This window comes from Polypterus senegalus, chromosome 4 (assembly GCF_016835505.1).
Source record: "Polypterus senegalus isolate Bchr_013 chromosome 4, ASM1683550v1, whole genome shotgun sequence".
Lineage (NCBI taxonomy): Eukaryota > Metazoa > Chordata > Cladistia > Polypteriformes > Polypteridae > Polypterus > Polypterus senegalus.
This window is the reverse complement of record NC_053157.1, coordinates 22,504,484-22,529,005: the sequence shown is the minus strand read 5'-3', so window position 1 is coordinate 22,529,005 and position 24,522 is coordinate 22,504,484. Positions and strand designations below refer to the sequence as shown.

Sequence of the window (24,522 nt, the reverse complement as noted above, 5' to 3'; positions counted from 1 at the left end):
TTCAACCTGTAGCTCAGCAAGTACTTGTAAAATTGGTTAAGGTAAGAAAATAAACATTTCTGGTTTTCCTGAGTATTTGAAATTTATGGATGAAATGTAATGGTCACTGTCAACTACACCGCCTCTCATTCAACTGCTTTGCTTTCTTGAGTTGAGAATTTATTTATGTTGAACCGACAACCTTCATCATAATTTCATCCATCCATCCATTATCTAACCCGCTGAATCCGAATACAGGGTCACGGGGGTCTGCTGGAGCCAATCCCAGCCAACACAGGGCACAAGGCAGGAACCAATCCTGGGCAGGGTGCCAACCCACCACAGGACACACACAAACACACCCACACACTAGGGCCAATTTAGAATTGCCAATGCACCTAACCTGCATGTCTTTGGACTGTGGGAGGAAACCCACGCAGACACGGGGAGAACATGCAGACTCCACGCAGGGAGGACCTGGGAAGCGAACCCGGATCTCCTAACTGCGAGGCAGCAGCGCTACCACTGTGCCACCGTGCCACCCTTCATCATAATTTATTTAATTATTTAATTTTGGTTCAGGATATTAAACCGAGTGCCTGAATGGAGTCTCAACAGTCTTTCTTTTGTCTTTTGTCTCATTCACAATCTCATTTCATCAACCTCTTTCAAGCTGTTTTAGAGTAATGTTTTTTTCTGTTGTTGGTCCCCTCATTACAAAACCCTAAAAGAACTCCACAAAGCTTATATTTTTAATTCCATTAACAATAATATAATTACAGATTGTCCTGAAAGCAAACATAGCTGTTTTTAAGTGTGACCCAATTTTTGTGTTGCTATCCCATCACACTCTTTTCTTTGTCATTTACATTGAACCACCATTGTAGAATGTAGCCTTCACTGTCAGTAGGGCCAAACCCAAACAATATGCTAAATTCATTTCCTTTAGCTGAACTGTTCTGGCGTGATAAGGTGGTTCTTGGCTTTGTGCCTTGCTCCCCATTATAACCAGGTTTCTTAATAAAACTTTTTAAAAGTCATAAGTCTATATTTAAAAATTTATCAGCAATACTATGTAAGCAAAGTTTCATTAACTGTGACTCTGTTTAGAGTGATGCCGTTTTTTCCCCCTGATAAATATAACCCCCATTCTTGATGACATTTTTAAATCGCCACATAGTCTAGATTTTAAATTGGTCCAGCTTTATTATTCATGCTAAATTTCATTAAGATTGACTCAGTTGTTTTGAAATAATGTGCAACTTTGGGTTTGTCTCCCTCATTAAAATCTTCCTCCCTGATGACATTTTTGAAACACCATATAGCTTTATCTTGGACAAACAAAAACTTACAAGAGAAATTTTGTGAATGTCCATTTCAGCCATTTTTACATGATTTTTGAACAAAGAAAGAATCAGACAAGATGCAAGCTGATGGTTAAAATAAGGCCCTGAGTGTGCAACATTAATTAATAATAGTAAACAAAGCCAAAAAAACTAAATTTGTTACTGAATGTTAGAGAGGTATGGTGGTGTTAAGGTTGGCACTGCTGCCTCACATGGTCTGCTTCCTGGTGCATATTCTCCCTTCTGATTTTCCTCTGTGTTCTCCAGATTCTCTTCTACAATCCCAGAGACATTTTTAAGAAGGTACACAGAACAGAAAAGGAGGTGGGGTTGCTGTTTATGTCAAACAGAATTTAAACACAAGTCTTCTTCGATTGCACAATGAACTCCATCTTAGTCACATGTGGCTTTCCCTGAATAGTATTATGGATAAAGGCCTTATTTTAGGAGTGCGTTACACACTGTCTGGGCCAGAATCTAAATGGCATGCAACCCTTGCATATTGTTGAATACAACTCTTATAAATGTTTATGTTTTCTTCACTTTAAGTTCCCAATTAAAGAAGATTTATTATGTCCAAATCTTATTGAAGAATTTCATCCCGAAGGGTTATCAACAGAAGAAATAAATACACGGGTAATCCTAGCACCGAAAAACAATGAAGTCAAACAAATTAACGTGAAAATAGTCGATCGGTTACATGGCAAATCGGTTAAATGCGTATCAACAGACTATGCTAAAAAAAAGGTTGGTGGTGATGTTCAGAGGGGACTGGGTGGTCTCGTGGTCTGGAATCCCTACAGATTTTATTTTTTTCTCCAGCCGTCTGGAGTTTTTTTTTTTCTGTCCACCCTGGCCATTGGACCTTACTCTTATTCTATGTTAATTAATGTTGACTTATTTTATTTTTCTATTCTTCATTATGTAAAGCACTTTGAGCTACTGTTTGTATGAAACTGTGCTATATAAATAAATGTCGTTGTTGTTGTTGTTGTTGCAGAAGATGAAAAATCAACTTACAATATCCTGTAGAATATCTACAACTGTTAACATTGTCTGGTCTTCCACCTGCCAAATTACTGTTGAAATAAGGATGTATCGTAATGTTATTGCGTAAATTATTTATAAGTGACGGGCTATGCAATAGGACAAGATTAATTGTATTCAAAATTGGTCAAAACAATTCTGACATGTAAAACATAACATAACATTAGACTTGATATGCCATTCGTATTAAAATGTTTACAGTTTCCCATTAGAATAACTTTTGCTATGACAATTAAAAAGTCGGTTTATTAATTAGAGAGAAAGAAACGATATTCACTCATGGTCAGTTATACAGTACGTTGCGTTGTCAGGATGTAAGTCCGAACACAGAATCAAAATTCAATGCGATAGTTTGTTCCAAATACAGTATTGCTTTTACTCAAGTTTAACAGTAAAAGTGCAAGTTTAAAAAGTATTTGCATGTTAATTTCAAAGCCAAACAGAACATAAACGTATAACACAACGAATACTTCTAACGAAACATAAAGACATCATTTTCTATCAATTGTCGCATGTGGCTGGGGGTGGAGCCCAGCCGGGACGCCCGAGGAGACCGGAGGAGGGTTGGTGCCTCCTCCCGACCACAAGGGGGCGACCTCCCTGGTTTTGTTGGTGGCCTCGAGTAGGGGGCTTGGAAGCCCAACCCTGTAGGGGCCCGTGGCCACCGCCAGGCAGCGCCCCGGTGCCTGAAGAACCCTGGGTGTGGCGGAAATGCTGGGGGGAAGAAGAATGGGGACACCCGGAGGGCACTTCCGCCACACGGGGGCGTGTCCATGGAGGAGCCCATCCGGGTTGGTATAAAAATGGCCGCCTCCCTGCATTCGAGAGCGGAAGTCAGGTGGAAGAGGACGGAGCTGGAGAGAGGACTGCAGGCGGCCAGAAGAAAGGCACAAAGGACTGTGAGGCCTGGACTTTGGGGGATCGGTGCTGGAGGCACTGGGACGTGCACTGACTTTATTGTAAATATTGTACAGAATAAACGTGTGTTGGGTGAAACAACGATGTCCGTCTGTCTGTGTCCAGGGACTGTTCCACACAATTTATTACGTTTTACTATTTTTTATTATGGGTAATTTCTTGCTGTAATGTAAAATAGTTCTATTATGCAAATGTAACAATTTCCCATGAAAATAACAATCTTTTTAAATTGTACATCCGCTTCCCCATACGCAAGCTGCAGAGCCACAAAGTGGCAAGCGTGTAGTGCCCGCCCGGGCGTTGGTGAGCGAAGCGAGCAGGGGGCAGAGCCATCTAGTACTTTATAACTTCTCCCCACCTTCCCTTCTATATCTATAACTTCAGGCAATTCCATTGAGTAAAAGGACAAGCAGGAGTTAAGTTACAACTTAAATAATGTATTATTGATAATATTCATAAAACGATAACAATAAGCAAAGTACATTTGAATATTGGCAACCATACAACCTGAGTAATGCTGGTATGTAGTTTCAGGCGGCACAAAGACTTGCAGTTACTTTAAATGACTCTAGTTAAGTCATCATTTCATGGCTTTCTTCTGCATGCCTGTCTTAATATGGCTGCCGAGTTGAGCTTCTCAGTGTGGTATTCTTTTCAGATTATGGTGTGTGAGATGCTCCTTCTTCATGATGGTGAGAGAGAGGAAGGGGTAAAACAACCAAATTTATACTTTCTTTGTCAAAATCCTTACACCATTAGGGCGTGGTGGTCTCTTATTCAAACCAATCCCAAACAGCCATACTTCAGACAAATGGGGGCACACAACACCTTTCACACCTGCCCCCAAAACTATTTGTTGAGCTGATGCTTACCACCCAGGTAATCTGGCTTTCTTGTGGGGGCTAATTGAGAGAGTCCTGCAGAGAATCACATTCCAAACTGGTTTCAGGGACTTTCCCCGACCCTGTCATAAAATTAAAAGACTCATTCCTAAAGACTTGTGGATGGGGGGGGTTCTTAAACATCAAACCATTACTGTTCTTATCAATGATATAGCACTAATATTACATTGCTTTGTCTATGTTTTAAATAAAGACATACAAAATATTTATCAACTTACATACAAAATTTCACACTACAACAACAGCCATCGACTCTTCCCGACCTTTTTTCGCCCATGACTCTCTACTTCTCCCTTTGCGCCAGTCCATAAGCCCATTAAGTCTCTCTGCAGCTGATGATCTCTCTTATTCGGCAGAGTATTGCCTCTCAGTACGTTCTGTTACAATATGCTCTGCATTTGCAGGATTGAAAATAGGAAAATTGCGTAAGGCCAAAATCCTTCAGGGTGTAGAATTTCTTGAGAGCCACATACAAAGAATGGAGTACATAAAGAGCACTCATTAGAAGAATAACATTAATAAAGTGTGCTTAATGCAACTTTGTCACGCTAATTAACCCAAGAATCAATTATTCATTCATTCTGCATCTGCTTGGATTGGTGATGGTTGTTGGGGCAGTTAATTAAATGAAAAATTAGAATCTCAAGAGGACTGAGTACATGGCATTCCCCATCATTGTGAGGTTAGAGAGATTAATTATGGCAAATAGAGCCCCTTGTAGTTTTTTCATCCTTTTATTTTAATGTCTTACTTAAGTTTAAATAATTGGAAAAAGAACCAATGCAAGGTTGTGATGCCCTGGCTGTTCATAGCCATGGCCCGATTCATTTTCCTGGTACATTGACAGTTATATCAGAGAAGGACTAGGGTGATAGAGGGCACAAACAACAGTTGCTGTGCAAAACTGCAAAGTGTTTTTATGAAAACAATCAATAAACCAATGTTTTAAATACAGTGCAAAAAGTCTTCAATAAATAATCCAGAAAAACAAAAAATGCAACTGTGAAGAAGTTAAAATCAATAAATATGTTCGATAAATAAATTCCGTAAATAATTAAAACCAATAAAACAAATGAAAGTCAGAGTCATCACTTTCCACTTGATACCACAGACATTGTAAATTTGCTTTTAGTAGTAATAATAAAAAATACATTTCTTGGTCTGACTAGAAGAATATATAAAAAAATCAATATTTCTATTAAAAAAGTTTATTAATCATTAAAAACCAAGATTTCAGACTTAAACAATGCTTGCCAAACATTTGTTTTTCTCTATTGTGGATTGCCTTAAGTGTACCTTGGTGAACCTTAATACATCAATATTAGAGACTTCTTTATGCTCTTGACTAAACAGAATAGAAAGAACTAAAGAGCCCATTCTGGAATACTTCTTCTTTACTTGTGGTCACCTCAGTCATCACTTAATAATTTATGAAAACTTTCTACTTTTCATAACAACTTTTATGAAATCACTAAGCTTTGAATGTTTTGTTGCAGTGTAACTAAAATAATGTAGAGACGAATGACGGGACCATTAAAGACAAAGACGAAGGTGTGAGTATGAGAATGAGGATGAGAAAACTGACTGAACTTGAACACAACGTAGCTGTGACTCCTGGGGACACTTGGTTAACCATGAGACAGGAGTTATCATAATAAGGTTTTAAAAGCAAGTATTCTGGCTTAATTACAGTGCATCCGGAAAGTATTCACAGTGCATCACTTTTTCCACATTTTGTTATGTTACAGCCTTATTCCAAAATGAATTAAATTCATTTTTTTCCTCAGAATTCTACACACAACACCCCATAATGACAACGTGAAAAAAGTTTACTTGAGGTTTTGCAAATTTATTAAAAAAAAAACCTGAGAAATCACATGTACATAAGTATTCACAGCCTTTGCTCAATACTTTGTCGATGCACCTTTGGCAGCAATTACAGCCTCAAGTCTTTTTGAATATGATGCCACAAGCTTGGCACACCTATCCTTGGCCAGTTTCGCCCATTCCTCTTTGCAGCACCTCTCAAGCTCCATCAGGTTGGATGAGAAGCGTTGGTGCACAGCCATTTTAAGATCTCTCCAGAGATGTTCAATCGGATTCAAGTCTGGGCTCTGGCTGGGCCACTCAAGGACATTCACAGAATTGTCCTGAAGCCACTCCTTTGATATCTTGGCTGTGTGCTTAGGGTTGTTGTCCTGCTGAAAGATGAACCGTCGCCCCAGTCTGAGGTCAAGACCGCTCTGGAGCAGGTTTTCATCCAGGATGTCTCTGTACATTGCTGCAGTCATCTTTCCCTTTATCCTGACTAGTCTCCCAGTTCCTTCCTCTGAAAAACATCCCCACAGCATGATGCTGCCACCACCATGCTTCACTGTAGAGATGGTATTTGCCTGGTTTCCTCCAAACGTGACGCCTGGCATTCACACCAAAGAGTTCAATCTTTGTCTCATCAGACCAGAGAATTTTGTTTCTCATGGTCTGACAGTCCTTCAGGTACCTTTTGGCAAACTCCAGGAGGGCCTGCCATGTGCCCTTTACTAAGGAGTGGCTTCCGTTTGGCCACTCTACCATACAGGCCTGATTGGTGGATTGCTGCAAAGATGGTTGTCCTTCTGGAAGGTTCTCCTCTCCACAGAGGACCTCTGGAGCTCTAACAGAGTGACCATCAGGTTCTTGGTCACCTCCCTGACTAAGGCCCTTCTCCCCCGATCCCTCAGTTTAGATGGCCGGCCAGCTCTAGGAAGAGTCCTGGTGGTTTTGAACTTCTTCCACTTATGGATGACGGAGGCCACTGTGCTCATTAGGACCTTCAAAGCAGCAGAAATTTTTCTGTAACCTTCCCCAGATTTGTGCCTCGAGACAATCCTGTCTCGGAGGTCTACAGACAATTCCTTTGACTTCACGCTTGGTTTGTGCTCCGATATGAACTGTCAACTGTGGGACCTTATATAGACAGGTGTGTGCCTTTCCAAATCCTGTCCAATCAACTGAATTTACCACAGGTGGACTCCAATGAAGCTGCAGAAACATCTCAAGGATGATCAGGGGAAACAGGATACACCTGAGCTTAATTTGGAGCTTCATGGCAAAGACTGTGAATACTTATGTACATGAGATTTCTCAATTTTTTTATTTTTAATAAATTTGCAAAAATCTCAAGTAAACTTTTTTTCATGTTGTCATTATGGGGTGTTGTGTGTAGAATTCTGAGGAAAAAAATGAATTTAATCAATTTTGGAATAAGGTTGTAAAATAACAAAATGTGGAAAAAGTGATGCGCTGGGAATACACCAGTATTTATGTGCTTCTTTGAAAGAGGAACACCATACTGCCGCCTTCTTTCTCTCCCCGTGTCTGCGTTGGTTTCCTCCCACAGTCCAAAGACATGCAGGTTTAGGTGCATTGGTGACCCTAAATTGTCCCTAGTGCATTCTTGGTGTGTGTGCCCTGTGGTGGGCTGGCACCCCGCACGGGGTTTGTTTCCTGCCTTGCACCCTGCGTTGGCTGGGATTGGCTTCAACAGACCCCCGTGACCCTGTAGTTAGGATATAGCGGGTTGGAAAATGACTGACTGGCTGGTTACAGGGAGTGTGCTCAAGCCTTTTAAATATTTTGGCTTTGTGCTATTTTCACAAAATTATTTATTTATAAATTTATTTTTTTATACATTTCTATGTATTTATGTTATTTATTGTTGTTGTTTTATTGAAGGTGACTTACAATCCATTATACATAAAATTTGTGTTTTTGTTAACAATTAACAGAGAATATTGTTGAAGGATGACAGGAGCTCTCAGCCCTTTACATTTATCCATCTAATGATCTGAAAGAGGTGCTAGTCTTTAAAGGCAATTCATGGATCTACCAATTCACACATGAATACAGCTTTTAATAGTATTCACTGAAGACTTAATCAACCTTCATTTTTTCATTGAGTCTTTAAATTCATGCACTATTAACTAAGAGATTTACTAAACTATTTATAGCAAAATTGCAGAGTAAATAATAAAAAAATATTATCAGATATGAAGCAGATTGATCGAATAGAGTTCCTTAAGGGCCACAGCATCTGTCGCTTTTCATTCTAACCTGCAATTTATCAAGACAACAGCTTCTACTTAGTTCTTTTCTAAAGAGAAACATTTTACTTTTTTTTTCTGGCTGCACTTCATGTTCTCAGAATCACCTGACATTTAGCAAACATCTTAAACTCTTTTATAACTGCACTGAGCGCACAGGGCTTTAGGTATGCTGTTGTGCTGTTTCAGGCTTTGCTCATGAAGTACTTGGAACAAAGGTGAGGGCTGAACAAAAAACATACACTTTAGTCTTTCATAATACCTTTACATGCTGCTTGATACATTTTAAACATATAAAAGCATTAGATAAATGCACTATATAATAGATAGATAGATAGATAGATAGATAGATAGATAGATAGATAGATAGATAGATAGATAGATAGATAGATAGATAGATAGAATTGTGAGTTGCTATATGATAGATAGATAGATAGATAGATAGATAGATAGATAGATAGATAGATAGAATTGTGAGTTGCTATATGATAGATAGATAGATAGATAGATAGATAGATAGATAGATAGATAGATAGATAGATAGATAGATAGAATGAAATAGTTTTATTTGAGGTTTCAACAAAATCTAAAATGGCATAATGCCACACCACAGAACTCTTACTGATGTTGTTATCAGATGGTGGTGAAGTGTTGGTACAGGCATGCAGTAATAATGTCCATGTAAAGTTTACATTTAGGTTTAAGAACTGCAACTGGTAACACTTAATGCTGGAATATGTCAGGTATAAGTGCCCCTAACAATCATTTTGACCCTTTCATAATTAGCATCTTTCTAATCTGTACCATATCCACTGTAAATCACTGTTAGCCCTTTCATGTCTACATTGTGAGCTGTTAAACGTGAAGTAGTCAGTGGAGTGGACTGAGCTGTCAAACTTGTACTTTACAATCCAATTTCTTAACATCTGGGAAGCCAAATTGTCAAGATGTTATGCCGGAGCTTTATCTGATCCAATTATATATATAAAACTCTTGCAGATGGAAGTGCATTTATCTAAAGAGTTTCCAAAATTTCAAATACTCTCTAACCCTGGTGGAATAACAGAGGTTTTATTGCTCTTGTTTCACTGACCACACTACTACTACACTTGGTACTTACGACAATAAACAACGTGAATCTGAACAAATTTTATTTTTGTAAAGACATTTTGTCTTTATTACAAATATGTTTTACTATAAGAACTTAACTTGTTTATTCATTTTAAGATAGCAGGGAACAAAGTCCAATTCCAGCAGTACTCAACACAAGGCAGGAACTGGCATTGAAAGGGTCACCAGTACATTTAGGAGCCACTCAGTCACACTCACACTGGGCCAATTTGATGTTGCCAGTTTACCCAATCTTAATTTTAACATCATTATCAGAGGTGAACTGTCTGCTGGTAACTATACTATTCCTGCAATCACACTTCTTGCTTTGTTTTACATGTCAACAAAGTGAAAACTTGGAAAGATGGTTTTTCAATTTAGATCATTTCATCCAGTCTAGTTCCCTCACTGCATTTATTCTTCTGTTAGTAATTTCCCATATTTTGAAGTGAACAGACAGAGATGTGCATGACAATAGCAGGCTCTCAATAGGAGCTTGTCAGGACAGCAACACAATTTCAAAAAGTTATAAACAATTGAGCTTAAAGCAGTGTTGAATACAATGCAGTTAATACGATTTCAAGATGTAGAATAAATGCAAAGTAATTTATGATTATTTGTAAGTGTGTGTGTAAGCAAGCTCTTTGATGAACAGACATCCTGTCCTGAGATTGATTTCCTGCCCTGTTTTTGATTCTGCTGGGATGGGCTCTGGATTTCCATGAGCATTAACTGGACTGAAGGTTGGAAAATAGGTGGATGATGTTTTCAGATCTGTCTTCAGATCACCTATGGCATGCACCTATCACAAGGTGTACCAACTAAACTCCTAGATTCCTTTCTAGATGGGGATTGGAAGAAATTTCAAAGCCAACTATCTAACATACTGGTAACCTTTTACTTGTCTCACTGTCCTTGTAGAAGGTTGCATATTTCACAATAGGGACCTTTATGGCATCCTGCTTTCTGACTGGGGCTGTCTTTACTTTCAAACCTCCAATTCAATCCAGTTGACCAACAGTAGAAGACTTCACATTGTTATTCACTTGTACCCTTTATGGAACCGTACAATCTTATAGTAGCCATCAGAATGAGAGACTGACTTGAAGCCCTCATTCACAAACTTTATTTGTTTGCATGAAAACCAATAAACTAATAACAGGAAGTACAAAGTGATTGGTTAAATCTTCATGCACTCCCTTTAGCAACATCAAGACATTGATGAACATTCACAGGTGTGGACGCTAGAGGTTGCTGTTGCCCCTTTAAACCGAACAGACACTCAGGACACAGGGTGAAAGCACTGAGAAGTATTTTTTTTCTTCTATCTTCTATAAATCATGCCCTTAGCACCACAGCCACCACTAATACAAGTAAATAAACACAATAATAATCACAATTCTCTTCTTTCTTTTCTCCTCCACACCTCCCAGCGAGCTTTGTCCACCTCCACCCAACTGTGGTTCACTTGCTGGGTTTTCAGCAGTCTTTTATTAATGGTCCGACCCAGAAGTGCTTCTGCTTTTCTGCCCACGTGACTTGCCAGCACTTCAGGGTCAGATGGAGAAATCAAGTTTTCCGTCAGCATGGAAGTACTTCTGAGGTTCTGTACCCATGACTTGATAGTATTTTCAGGCTGTGTAGAAAGTAGAACTTCCCAGATCCTCTTGCAGCTTCTCCTGGCGGCACCCACGGTACCCATCAGGGCTGTGAAGCCAAACTCCAGATCCCATGGTGCCCTGCGGAAATCCGGGGCACCGCTATGCTGCTGGGAAATCACCATCTAGCAACTTGGGGGAGGCAGTGTCCCAGAGTAGCTGCCTTCCCTCATCCTTCCACTCTTTGGGAGTCCTGGCCGGGTTGAGCTGCTGGCCATCCATCCCACGGGTAGATCCTTTTCTTTGTTTCAGATTATGTGTTCTCAATGAATGCCAAGAAACAGAGAGATTTCTTCGAAGGAACAGAGTCTGGACTTTGAAAAGTTTCAATTTTCAGAAGAAAATAGCTCTTCCTTGCACAATGAACATGTAACACAGGACAACTATTCTTTTCTGCTAGAAGGGTACACTGACATTTTATAGTTGTTTTAAAAATAAATTGAAAGTGTGTGCAAAAAAAAAAATTGAACAAAATGTTTCTGAACATCATTATCATTCAGTGCACTCACCCTGTAAGAGCCAACCTTAGAAAGTTAATGTTTGATGTTAAATTCCTATAAGTGTTTTCTTAATTCCTATAGAATACCAGTTTCTTATAGCTGCCTACAATGTGGTATCGCTTTTTATCCCCTGTAAGTTAACATGAGATAGAATTTTGTTAGCCATATCTGTGGAATGGAGTGTGTTAATTAAGCCAGTGAGGAAGTAGTCCTACTGCTAGCACAGACTGTTTGCAAATAGAATAGGAGATGTACGACTGTATGACCAACAACAACAACATTTATTTCTATAGCACATTTTCATACAAATGATGTAGCTCACTTTCCATAATGAAGAAAGAGAAAAAAAAAACAAACTAAATAAGAAAATAGAATTAGGGAACACTAATTAGCATAGTATAAAAGTAAGATCAGATGGCCACGGAGGACAGAAAAAAACAAAAAACTCCAGACGGCTGGAGAAAAAAAAATCTGCAAGGGGTTCCAAGGCCACGAGACCATCCAGCCCCCTCTAGGCATTCTACATAACATAAATGACCTCAATCAGTCCTCATGGTGTTCAGGATCCGCATGGAAGAACTTGATGATGATGGTCATGTGGACTTCTGGCCTTCAATCCATCAATGTAGAGACATCACGGTGCTTTGATCAGGTGGTAGTGGTGCAGATTGCCACCACAGAAAACCGGAAAAAGAACAGAAGAGAAAGTAGGGGTTAGTACGGATTACAGAGCCACCAAGAATGATATTAATAATTAAATGCATATACAGAGTATTAGGATTAAACTAAAATGAAGCTATGAGAAAGCCATGTTCAAATAATGAGTTTTTAGCAGTTTTTTAAAGTGCTCCACTGTATTAGCCTGGTGAATTTCTATCGGTAAAATATTTCAGGTTTTAGGTGCATAACAGCAGAAGGCTGCCTCACTACTTCTTTTAGGTTTAGCTCTTGGAATTAATTATAAGCAGACACTCATTTGAAGATCTAAGATTAAAATTTGGAGTGTAAGGTGAAAGACATTCTGAAATATAGGATGGAATGAGATTATTTAAGGCTTTGTAAACTACAGTATAAGCAGTATTTTAAAGTCAATTCTAAATGACACAGGTAACCAGTGTAGTGACATCAAAACTGGAGAGATGTACTCGGATTTTCTTTTCCCAGACCAAACTTACAGAAATGAAACAAGATATAAGCCATAAACAGATTATTTTTAAACAAGAAACTTTCTTTTTTAAATGTCAATTTTTCTCTATTTTTGCATTTTGAAATTTGACTAAAACTTTTAAAACGAAGATACTGGGTCTGTGGAATTATATAAACACGCATCACACTGTTGCTTGAATCTTCCTATGACGTGAACTAAAAGCTGCAGAACTGGGGCCTCATGTATAACGCCGTGCGTAGAACTCGCACTATAACATGGCGTAAGCACAAAAGCCGAAATGTGCTTACGCACAGAAAAATCCAGATGCAGGAATCTGTGCGTACTCCAACTTCCACGTTCTTCTGCTACATAAATCCCGACCAGCGTGAAAACTAACTCTCGTGCACGCGCATTATGTAACGCCCCAAATCCTCCCAGAATTACGCCTATTTGAATATGCAAATCAATATAAATCGCCCTTAAGCGCAGCCTTCTGTGAAAAGACAATGGGAAAAGCACGGGGAAAATATAAGAATTTCAGCGAATACCAAGTGGAGGCAAAGGAAAAACATACTATTTGTTTAATTAAACCGTGGTATAATCAACAAAAGGAAGTTGATCGAGTGACATAGCGTGTTGGAGAAACTTGAAAGCTCACGTTCACAAAATAGCACAGTGCCGGAAATAAAAAAGAAGTCGCATATCAAAGTCGCCGTGGAAAGCCGAGTTGTAAGCCCACTGTCTAAAGTGTCATATGAAAGCTTATTAGGGTACAGAGAAAAAAGGCACACAGTGGGGAAAAAGCACGAAATGTCCACTGCAATTTCGACATTTCCACTTTAATCATGTAGTTTATTTTGTCATTAAAGTAGAACATCATAAACTTCATCTTAAAATCGTTTAATTAACCAGTTTCTAAAATCACATCGTAATTAAAGCAGCACGTTAAATGCTTTGTTTTGTATTTGATTTTCTATGTGCTCTATTTGTGTGAATCACTACTTGCTTCTTAAACCGGCTCTCTTCCTCCAACTGGACACAGAGTTCATTACATTCGTGATATTACAGCTCTCTGAATAACTAAAATACTGAGATGTATACGTGATGTCATTTTCATGATGATAGGAGTTAAATAACGTTTGTGCTCATGACACAAGCATTTAACTTTTGCCGAAATTTGTCGCTGTGTTTTTAGCTGTGTTTTTATTTTCTCTTTCTGTTTTATATTCAATATATATTGCGTGGCGCCCAAGAGTCCTTGCTTTTCTTTCCCCAAGTAACCGATCGCCATACAATCAGCTCTGTAATAGAAGTTAAGCCATCTGTAAGCTTAGCGCCGATTCTTCAAAACGTTTAAAGAACATTGAAATATCTTCGTAGTACATGTTTAATTAGTCTATCCTTAAAGACACTCCCAGTGAAGAATATAGATTATTTAAATGAAGTTAAAGTTTTATGTGTATAATTTAACAAACATATTTTGCTGCATTTCACCTTAAAAATGATATCGTCATCATATGTAAATACGCGCTTTATAAAGTGGCTCAGGTTGTGCGATATTATAACTATAGTGCAAGTTTACAATGGGTTGATTGTACTTATAAGTACAAACCGTTCTACAAGGAGCAGTTGATTGGCTGCATTTAAAGTTCTTGGGATTAAACTGTTTCTGAACCGCGAGGTCCGTACAGGAAAGGCTTTAAAACATTTTGCAGTGGCTGAGGTAGCGTGTCCTTAAAGCTGTATACCGATAATTCTCTTTCCGATCAGCTCCTGCTGTGATTCACACTCAGATACAGTGATATAAATACTCCGAGTCGTGCAGTGAGAGTAATATGGAAAAAGATGATCCGCTGTGGCAACTCCTAACGGGAGGAGCTGAAAGAAGAAGAAGAAGAAGAAGTGAGAGTAACAACGCTAAAGCAGTTATGGTATTTGGAATACTATGGCTGTTCCCTGGACCATTATATTCTTACGAGTTAATTACAATCAGATGCATTACAATAATAAACAATATGCGGTTAGTTTCTGTGTATTTATAAAGCCGCGTCATGAAAATAATGAGTAATCACACAAGAACAGTAGCACTGCTTTGACGCTGGGTGCCGCCAGTTTGCAAAACCGAGCGGTGAACTTGCGTACGACAAGGCATGAGGTACCGTGGAAAAGTGCGTGGCTTTACGCCAAGTGTAGGTTTTATACATCGCGATTTGAACGTGGAAAAGTTTTTACGCAACATTTCTGTGCGTACGCACCGTTTATACATGAGGCCCCTGGTCATTTTGGATAAATGCAGCTACGCATCCCACAGCCAGTTCATGATTAGTTCCTTTGGACTCAAAGTGCATAAACTGTTCTAGGAACAATCAACTGAATTGAGATTACATTAGAGGCAAGAACAAGAGCTAAACAAATAACTTTAATTTAGTTAGTAGTAATAACTACAGAAACTTAAATAAAATGGGAGAACTCAGAAGACAAAATAAAGCAAACAAAACTCTGATGTTGCTTTGCTCCTGACTACAGCCGTGGTCAAAAGGTTTGAGAACGACACAAGTGTTGGTTTTCACAAAGTTTGCTGCTTCAGTGTTTTTAGATCTTTTTGTCAGGCGTTTCTATGGTATACTGAAATAGAATTACAAGCATTTCGTTTCCTTATGGACAATTACGTGAAGTTTACGCCAGGAGTCAATATTTGCAGTGTTGGCCCTTCTTTCTTTTTCAAGACCTCTCCAATTCACCCTGGCATGCTGTCAGTCAACTTCTGGCCCAAATCCTGACTGATGGCAACCCATTTTTGCATAATCAATGTTTGGAGTTTGTCAGAATTTGTGGGTTTTTGTTTGTCCACCCGTCTTTTGAGGATCGACCATAAGTTCTCAATGGAATTAAAGTCTGGGAAGTTTCCTGGCCATGGACCTAAAATTCTGATGTTTTGTTCAAGCCACTCAGTTGTCACTTTTAGTTATCACATTTGGTCATGGCTGTACACTTGTCTTGAACTGCTCACTACGCTGAGATGTATTCATTACACTTGTCCACCATATTAAAACACTTCACTCATTCAGTCTCTGTTTTTTTCTGCCCTTGGCCTCTCGTTAACCAACTACATCAGTGTTCACTCCATGAATAATAATAATGTTACATTTATTGAGTGCCTTTCACAAACCCAAGGTCGCTTTACATGCAAAAAAAAAAAAAAAAAATACACAGATGACAAAAGTTTGTAGAAGAGGAAAGTTTCCAGTTAAGATTTAAAAGTCCAGAAAGAGGAGCAATCTCTGAGCGACTGAGGAAGAGAGTTCCAGAGTTGAGGGGCCGTAACACTGAAGGACCTGCCATCCAGGGTGGAGAGTCTGGTGCGTGGGACAGTAAGGAAGTTGCTGCTTGAGGACCTGAGAGAGTAACAAGGAGTGTATGGAGCTAGGAGCTGAGTGAGGTAGAGAAGGGCAAGGTTATGTAGGGCTATAAAGGTGAGAAGCAGAATCTTGAACTTAATCCTTGATGGGACTGGTAACTAGTGAAATTGGGAGAGAACAGGGGAGATGTGAGCAAAACGCTTTGTGTGGGTGAGGACTCTGGCTGTGGAGTTCTGAATGTGCTGTTGCTTCTGTATATATTTTTCAGGGAGGCAGATGAAGAGGAAATTACAGTAATCAATACGAGACATTATGAAACAAGGAACCAGAGTCTGAGCATCATTAAAGGACAGAAATGGACGGAGGCGGGCAATGTTACAGAGATGATAGAAAGAAATTTTGGAGTGAGACCTAATGTGTAGCTCAAAGTTAAGTGATGAATCAAACAAAACATCAAGATTTCTGACAACAGGAGCAGGTTTGACAAGAGTACCGTCAACAGAAACAGAGAAATTGGATGCCTTAGAAAGTAGGGAGTTTGGGCCTACCAGTAATACTTCAGTTTTATTGGCATTAAGTTTGAGAAAGTTATTTTCCATCCACTCCATTCCCCTCCTGATTCTGCACTCAGAACGCCTCAAAGCATAAGGCAGCCTTACACCCGATTTTAATTACAAATGCTGATCAACTTAAGCTGGCACAAGACATTTTGGCTATTGTCAAGAGGGCTAATCAATGCCTTCACTTACTTAGGCACCTGAGGAAATCCTGGATATCTCTATTTATGGTTAACTACCTCTGTAGGTGCGTAGTGGAGACTCTGCTTGCTAGCGAGCTGCATTATGTCCGGGTACGGCACCTCAGGTCAGAACTGCAAAGCAACAGAGGATGGTGAAGCCATTAAGTTAGTATACATGGCTCCCTTCTGTCCAGGACATACTGTACATAGAACACATGCTGGCTTAGAAATGAAAACAGTATTAATAAAGAATATTAGCTATCTTAGACAGTCACTTTGGGCCAGCAGGACTTCCAACACTAGAATCAGGAACAGTTGAAATGCACAGGTTATAAATAAGGCTGCTCAACAGCCAAATGTAAGCTCCAGTTGTGTAAGTTTTGTAAAACAGTGTGAAACACAATCAAAAATTCTAATGATGAAATATGAATGACTGGACAGAAGGGAAACTTTTATAAAAATTTCAAGTGAAGTGTTTTATTGAAACAACCAAATTTAATTAATAGTAAGACTTTTCTTTTGGTGAATATGAAACATTGCAGCAAAATATACTGTATTATCATATGCTCTGCATGTTTTATATAAGATGAAACCAATAATACAATTATTATTATTGTAGATCATCTATATATTGCATATTCACTGTAAGATTTTCTTGTAGGAATGTGCATTATTTTAATGTACTATGTGCACTTCAACTTCTCATAATATAATAAACTACATGAAATCCATTTAGAATAGACATCATAAAAATGTAAGCACGCAATGTTTGTTAGAAAGGCGAAAATCAAAGTAGTTTTTAGCAAACAAATTCACATTGCAATAAAACAATGGAAAAAACTAAACTAAATTTACCCAGTTAATGGAACTTTAAATTCTGCGCAGTTACTGTTGCTGTATTCATGTCTGATGCTAATCCTTATTTCAGGTCAGAGGAACTTTTTCAAAATCCTTACATTTTTTTTCAGGAAGTTTCAGATCCCTGAAAAGGGCCATTACAAGTATGTTAATTTGTTTACTGTTATGGTAATTTAGAGTGAGGCAAAGGTGTCTAATTAAAAAAAGCCATTTAATTCCACACACCCACTATATATTTTTGGTAAAAAATGAAACAAGTAATGACAGCATCAGGCACATTATACTTGTTTCAGGAATATAATACTTCTCAAAAAAATGTGTACACTTGTGTTTGTTAAGTACAATTAACAAAAACTGTGCATATGAGATAAGAGGAAATTACCCTCATTAAATTAACAAGATTCAACGTGTTAGTTTTTCTACGTGCGGAACCTTTAAATTCAATGAACACATTTATTTTATTGATGGAAATGATACTAAGTTGCTTTGAATGTACAATGTGTCATCATGAAACATGGAGTAAGGAAAAATCCTATTTTCATTTTGAAAACTCTCTTGAAGTGCCAGTGAAAACTATGTGCTCAACAGCATTTAAGTTACACAATTAAATTATACAATACAATGACTATTCCACTAAGAATACAGATGGGTCAGTACAGCTAAATTTACAATTTATAATTCTACAAACATAATGCATTAGCACCTTCGTCATAATCAACTTTAAAAAAGGTATAGTGCCTATTAAAAGTCACCCCCTTGGACATTTTCACATTTTATTGTTATGCAACATTAAATCCCAATGAATTTAATTTGGCTTATTTCACATTGATCAACATTAACTCTTTAATTTTAAAATGAAAATAGATCTCTGCAAAGTGGTGCAAGTTAATTACAGATATAAAATGCTAAATAATTAATTGCAGAAGTATTTTCCCCTTTCAAGTCAGTATTTAGGGGATGCACCTTTGACAGCCATGAGTCTGCCTGCACATATTGATCTCTCTCTCTGTCAGCTTTGCACCTCTGGACACTGCAATTTTTTTCTTTGCAAAATAACTCAAGCTCTGTTAGGTTTCATGGGGAATCCTGCTAAAAAATACATAATTACATTGAGATTTGGACTCGGACTTGGCCACTCCAGGACAGTAACATTGCTTTTAAGTCTATCCTATGTAGCTTTGGCTTTATACTTGGGTTCATGTTGCTGGAAGTGACATTATCAAAAATGGACCCAGAAGAGACATCATAAAGAGGAGTCAGAAGTGATGTGATCTCGGGAAAGCTGGGAGTGATGTTAACGCTGGAATACGGAGCCAGGATTATGGAGTGGAACCCATTTTGAGTGACCAGAAATATGGATGGTGAGTTATTGTTTATCTTCTTTTGTTCTGTTGATGAAGAGAGAGAGGCATTAGTACGTTTAATCAACATTTTATCCTTTGTAGTATCACTCACCTTCGGGCTTGTTGGCTGCCTCCTAAGTGCACGTGTGTGACAGTTAATTTGTCATTTATCTAATACTAGATATAACATTAATCGTATACTGTATATCAAAAACTAAACATGAAGTTCAATATGTTACTCATCAAATGAATAAAAAAATGTTAAAATCGCTGGTTCAAAAACAATAAGACCCATTAATTAACATGATTTAAAATGTCAGACTGATTCTACTTTAGGATACTTATAACACAACAGAGTGACCCCACTTGATATGTTCTGCTTTTCATATCTTAGACGGACAAATGTGACCACTAATTCAACAATGTATGTAAGTTTTGTTACATTTCTTTGAAAAAAGTGTCCACCTACCTACCTAAGTGAAATAGGGAGATGGTTTGCAGTTTATTTTCGTGAGGAGGTTTAAGCTGTTAAAGTGAAAGACCTTACAAAGTCTATTATAGAGCATTTCACATCCATTTGTCACAATGATTCTTCAATATTCTTTCACCAGGCTTCAAATACACTATTAAAAGAGAAAGCAAAAAAAGTGAAGATCCTTCTCAGACTTGGATTATACATTTCTCCAACACTAAACAAATTATTAACATTTTACTCTCTCTGTCTTCATCTCTTCTAATGGCTGCTGCTTCGCACTCTCTCTGGTCTTTCGCCTCCCCTGACTTTGTTTCCTTCTTTCTCTATGTAATCTGTTGTTTCCTTTTCAGACACAATGATGGCTATACAGCTAAAACATTCTGCTTTTTACTTTTTTCTGATCTTTCAGTGTGGGAATAACCTTCATTTGCCGATTACTTTTGGAGATGCATTTTGATACATCCCTCCATCTAAGTTAAATATCGTATTATAAAGGCAGAAACAAGTCAGATCTGTGAATAGGCTGAAATAATTGTGAAATTTATGAGTGTTCTTTGAACGTCTCTGCATTTTTTGTTTTTTTGCCATTTTTCTGAGGTAGGTCACTGAAACTTTGCAACATCTAGCCTGTTGGTTCACAATTGTGCTGCATTTGACCTTGCCGTCAATGTGCAGGATGCTACAGAACAGTGAACATGGCTACATGTGTATCAGTTTGCCTCAAGAAAGAACAAAGAATTGTTGCGCAATTCCTATGGGAAAACGTATTAAAAAAACAGCACTATACCTGATCGATTTAGCTCCCACTTCACCAGCACTGTAATATGGTCAAATCTCTTACTCACTTTACCTTCACTCATGAAAAAGATATACTCCAGTTCCTTGGGTTGCAGTAAGTTTGTCAAAGCAGAGAACAATCCTCTGATTTGTAAGGGATGACCATGTCCTCAGATTGGAAATCGTGATTCTCATCCTACAATCTGCTGTATGCGGGTTAGGTGCTTTTATAATCAGATGAGGCCAAAAGCACATCATTATCTGCAGATAGCAGGGACTCAGTGAATACCTTCCAAGCTTCCGATATCCTATCCATAAAAATCACAAATTAACTTAGTATGGGATCAGTGCTTTATTCCGGTATATATGGATATGAGTGAACAGGTGTTCTGACATATATGGACAAGTATGATGGATTCAGAGTATTAATGAGAAGTGGGAAGCTTGAGGCCAAGTTGTGAAATCTATCATCCTCCTGAGTTTCCTAGTTTTATAATATAATTTTCACTATTAGAAATATTTAGACTGACTGATATGAAGTTTAGTGTGATGTTGTCATGTTGTTTTCATTTTTTAAGAAACTTTCTACTTTAATAACTGACGAGATGAAATATCTAAAGAAAATACTTTAGATTAGATGTGCATATTACATCTGCATTTGTTAACCATTTGTATAAAAATATAGTAATTACTACAATAATTATGAACCACTGCTGTGGGTTGGCACCCTGCCCAAGATTGGTTCCTGCCTTGTGCCTTGTGTTGGCTGGGATTGGCTCCAGCAGACCCCCGTGACCCTGTTTTCGGATTCAGCGGGTTGGAAAATGGATGGATGGATGGATTATGAACCATTACTAACTTTCCTCTGTGCCTTTTCTTTTCTTGGTGTCTTGTTGTGGCATTTGATGCTACTGTTTTACTTCCAAACTGTTTAACTGCAATGGCGAAAGCATCTGAAAAGCTGAGAGCACTGCAATCAATTAGTGAAATGATTCTGTCATTATAAGGTCATGAGGTTATACAAAATCAACACAAAGAAAAAAAAAAACACAAAAATGGTATTTGAAATTAAATTTTAATAATCCACAAACCTGACAAAAATGGCTACAAACAAACAGCCAATTAAAGACACAGCAGAGGCAGACATTACTACAACAATGACACTACCAGCCAGGTTGACCAATGCTCCTAGACCTGCTCCAACAATGATTTGTGCCAACTGAACCATGCATGTAAGAGCAGCACAGTCTACACCCATTCCTCTGCCTTCTTCTGGTGACTTGCCAGTCTGTTGTCTCTTTATCTGACAAAAAGGGAAAGAAAAGCAGCAAATTATGTATGTTTGTGTACAGCATTTAAATCTATATAAAATGTTCAAAAGGTCTAAAACCTTCAATAGTGTAGAAATCACAATGTGTAGACTACAAATAAAAAAAATATATCACCAGGTCCACTCTGAGACCTGACATCATACTAGTTTCCGAGGTTACAAAACAGCTCATCCTCCTGGAGCTAACAGTGCCGTGGGAGAAGAGGATGGACGAAGCGGAGGAGGAAGAGGGAAAAATACCATGAAATGCTGGAGGCCTGCCATAAAAGAGTGGACCGGGTGCATACCGGTGGAAGTGTATTGCCAAGGATACAGGCCATTACCTCAGAAAAGCCCTATATAATGCTGTGTATCACTGGTGCAAGTAGGAGAAGAGCTATCAACAACAGTGTGGAGGCTGCAGAGAGGGCATCAAGATGGGCCTAGCTGAAAAAAGGTGATATATTGGGACCACAAGATGCCACTTGAACTCAGGTCGAGACGTGATCAGCCTTGGTTGGGTTGCCTGGAAGAGGGTGTCTGTTGTAAGACCTGAAAAAACTTATAACACAAGGAAACAACACTAATTAAGTGTCCGTCTGTGCATCAGAGGATGTATGATTAACAGTAGCTCAAGTTCAAACGTATTTGACATGTGCAGACTACAGCCAATAAATTACATTTATTTATGTTTAAATTTATGAAAGAGATTTTGACAGAGTGTTAATTCTGTGAATAGTAAGGCGATACAGACAGCTCCTAGGTATTATCTTTGACAATGGTTCAATCTTAAGTCATCACATTTCTATGATTTCTAAAGGTATTTCTTTAGTTGAAGGACCTTGAAACATTTATTCATTCACTTATTTCAAGCACAACAGTTCACTTACTATTCAACAGTTAATTAGGAACATGTTTATTTTATTTTTTTAAACCTTGCTGCTTTTGTAATTGTTGCATAGTGTTTTAGGCTGTCAAGTAGAAATTGGCTCTAAAGGAATAATCTGAATAAAATTGAATGTTTACCTGCATTGTAAACATATAGTAATCTTCATTCACCAGAGAAAAGAAGGTGCCTTTCTACAACAAAGCTCTTTAGCTGAACTGGATTAGTGTATAGCATAGTGAGCATATTAAATAAGGCAAAAAGGCAGTTTTTCAAAGATAATATCAGTTGCCTCAAAAAAAAAAAATACATGTAAAATATACAGGATACATTACATCCCATCCCATTTTACATCTTCCAAATCTGCTTTATCCTGAGAAGAATTGCGAAGAAGCTGGATCCTATCCCAGGAAGCATAGGACACAGGACAGGAACAATCCCTGGACTGTGCACCATTCCATTGCAAGGTGGAAACACATACACTTAAATATACACTAGGACCACTTTAGTAACCCATTTAACCTGCATGGATTTGAACTATGGGATTTGGTAGCAAAAAATAATCTTAGAATTTACATCAAAATACAAATGACCATGAAAAAAACTACAAATCTAACTAAGGTCAATGAAGACTATCAGTAAATAGTAATAATTAGAACATAGTGCCTTTGTAAATAATAGTTGTATTAATAAATAATCAAATTCCCAAATTATATATTCTTGCTAAACCATTAAACTGCATAAAGACATCAAACCTCTCTCTCTCCCCATTAAGTGCCATAAAATATTAAAATAATCCTTCTGCATAAAATCTGCACAAATGCGAATGCCAGAATAACAAAAGTTGCCTAATTCATATAAAGAAAGATAATTTGTTCATTTAGCACTAAAAGAATCTTAAATTTCAGCCACAATATGGGAGCTCTACTGCATAGTCTAAGGACATAAAACTGCTTTTATTATCCTTAGTTGTAATATTGCAATCAAATTTCAACTGCATATTTATATTTTTGTGTACCAGAAAAGATGCAAATATGAACAGAAATTAATTAGAGATTAAATAATGTTCAGTTTTGGTTTAGGTGTCAAAACTGTAAAATTGTCTTTTTAGCTAGCTTCTGTTTAAGAAACATTAATCTATTAACATCCTTCTGGACCAGCCTTGGTGTTCCAATCCCTCCTAATCCACTAAGAGCTGTGTTTGGTGGACTTCCAGATGAGCTTAAAGTGGAGAAGGACAAACAAACTGTAATTGCCTTCACTTCATTATTAGCATGCAGACATCTTGCACAACTGGAAGAATACCACCCTGCCACTCTTAAGTCAGTGGGTAACCAATCGTTGATACGATTTGAAATTGGAAAAAATCAAATTCTCACTTAGCGGATCTGTTCAAAACTTTTTTTTAAAACCTGGAAGGATCTAATCAATAATATTTTAGAATAAGCTTTTATACTGGGGAAAAGTATTCTCCTCCCTCTTTTCTATTCTGGCTGTTGGTCTTCGTCTTTTTCTCTTGGGGGGAGTGAATTGAATTTAGTTTTGTTAAGTTTGATTTGTTTGTATGGAATGTTACATGCTTTTAATAAATTCAATAAAAATAATTAAAAAAACACAGAAAAGACTTTTTTTTTGTGGAGTATGTCAGATTTGCCGATTGCAGTCGCTGATCTCGTCGCTCCACCATATCAAATTACACAATTTGAGAAAATTTCATACAGCTTACAAGGGAACTCTAACCACTCTGTAATTGTTACACAGTGGTGCTGCCACCATAAGGTAAAAAGAGGAATTGCATGTTGAATTTGTATAATTTATTTATTTTGTTTGACTGTTGCTAGCAGGCCATGAATAACACATTTTAAGACAGACAAAATCTGTAGGAAATTAAATTAAACTAAGGTGTATTCAATTTTCACATGCACATTGAGTCAAATAAGAAATTAAACTCAAAGCAGCAGTGTTTTGGTGTGTCGAAGGAATTTCCAAACCCAGGTCAAAGGCTAAATCTAACAGAAGGTATCACAGTTAGAATTTGCACATGGGACACAAAACAATTCAACTCACCATTAATACATTTTTGTGCA

General features: G+C 37.8%; 1 protein-coding gene across 1 annotated transcript in view; it reads right to left on the bottom strand.

Moving 5' to 3' along the window:
* Nucleotides 1-21,315: 21,315 nt before the first annotated feature.
* slc45a2 (solute carrier family 45 member 2) overlaps nt 21,316-24,522 on the bottom strand; it is a 52,580-nt gene continuing 49,373 nt past the window's right edge. The window contains exon 7 of the mRNA XM_039752701.1: nt 21,316-21,543. Coding sequence (XP_039608635.1) covers nt 21,316-21,543 — 228 coding nt within the window. The remainder of the gene's footprint in view (nt 21,544-24,522) is intronic.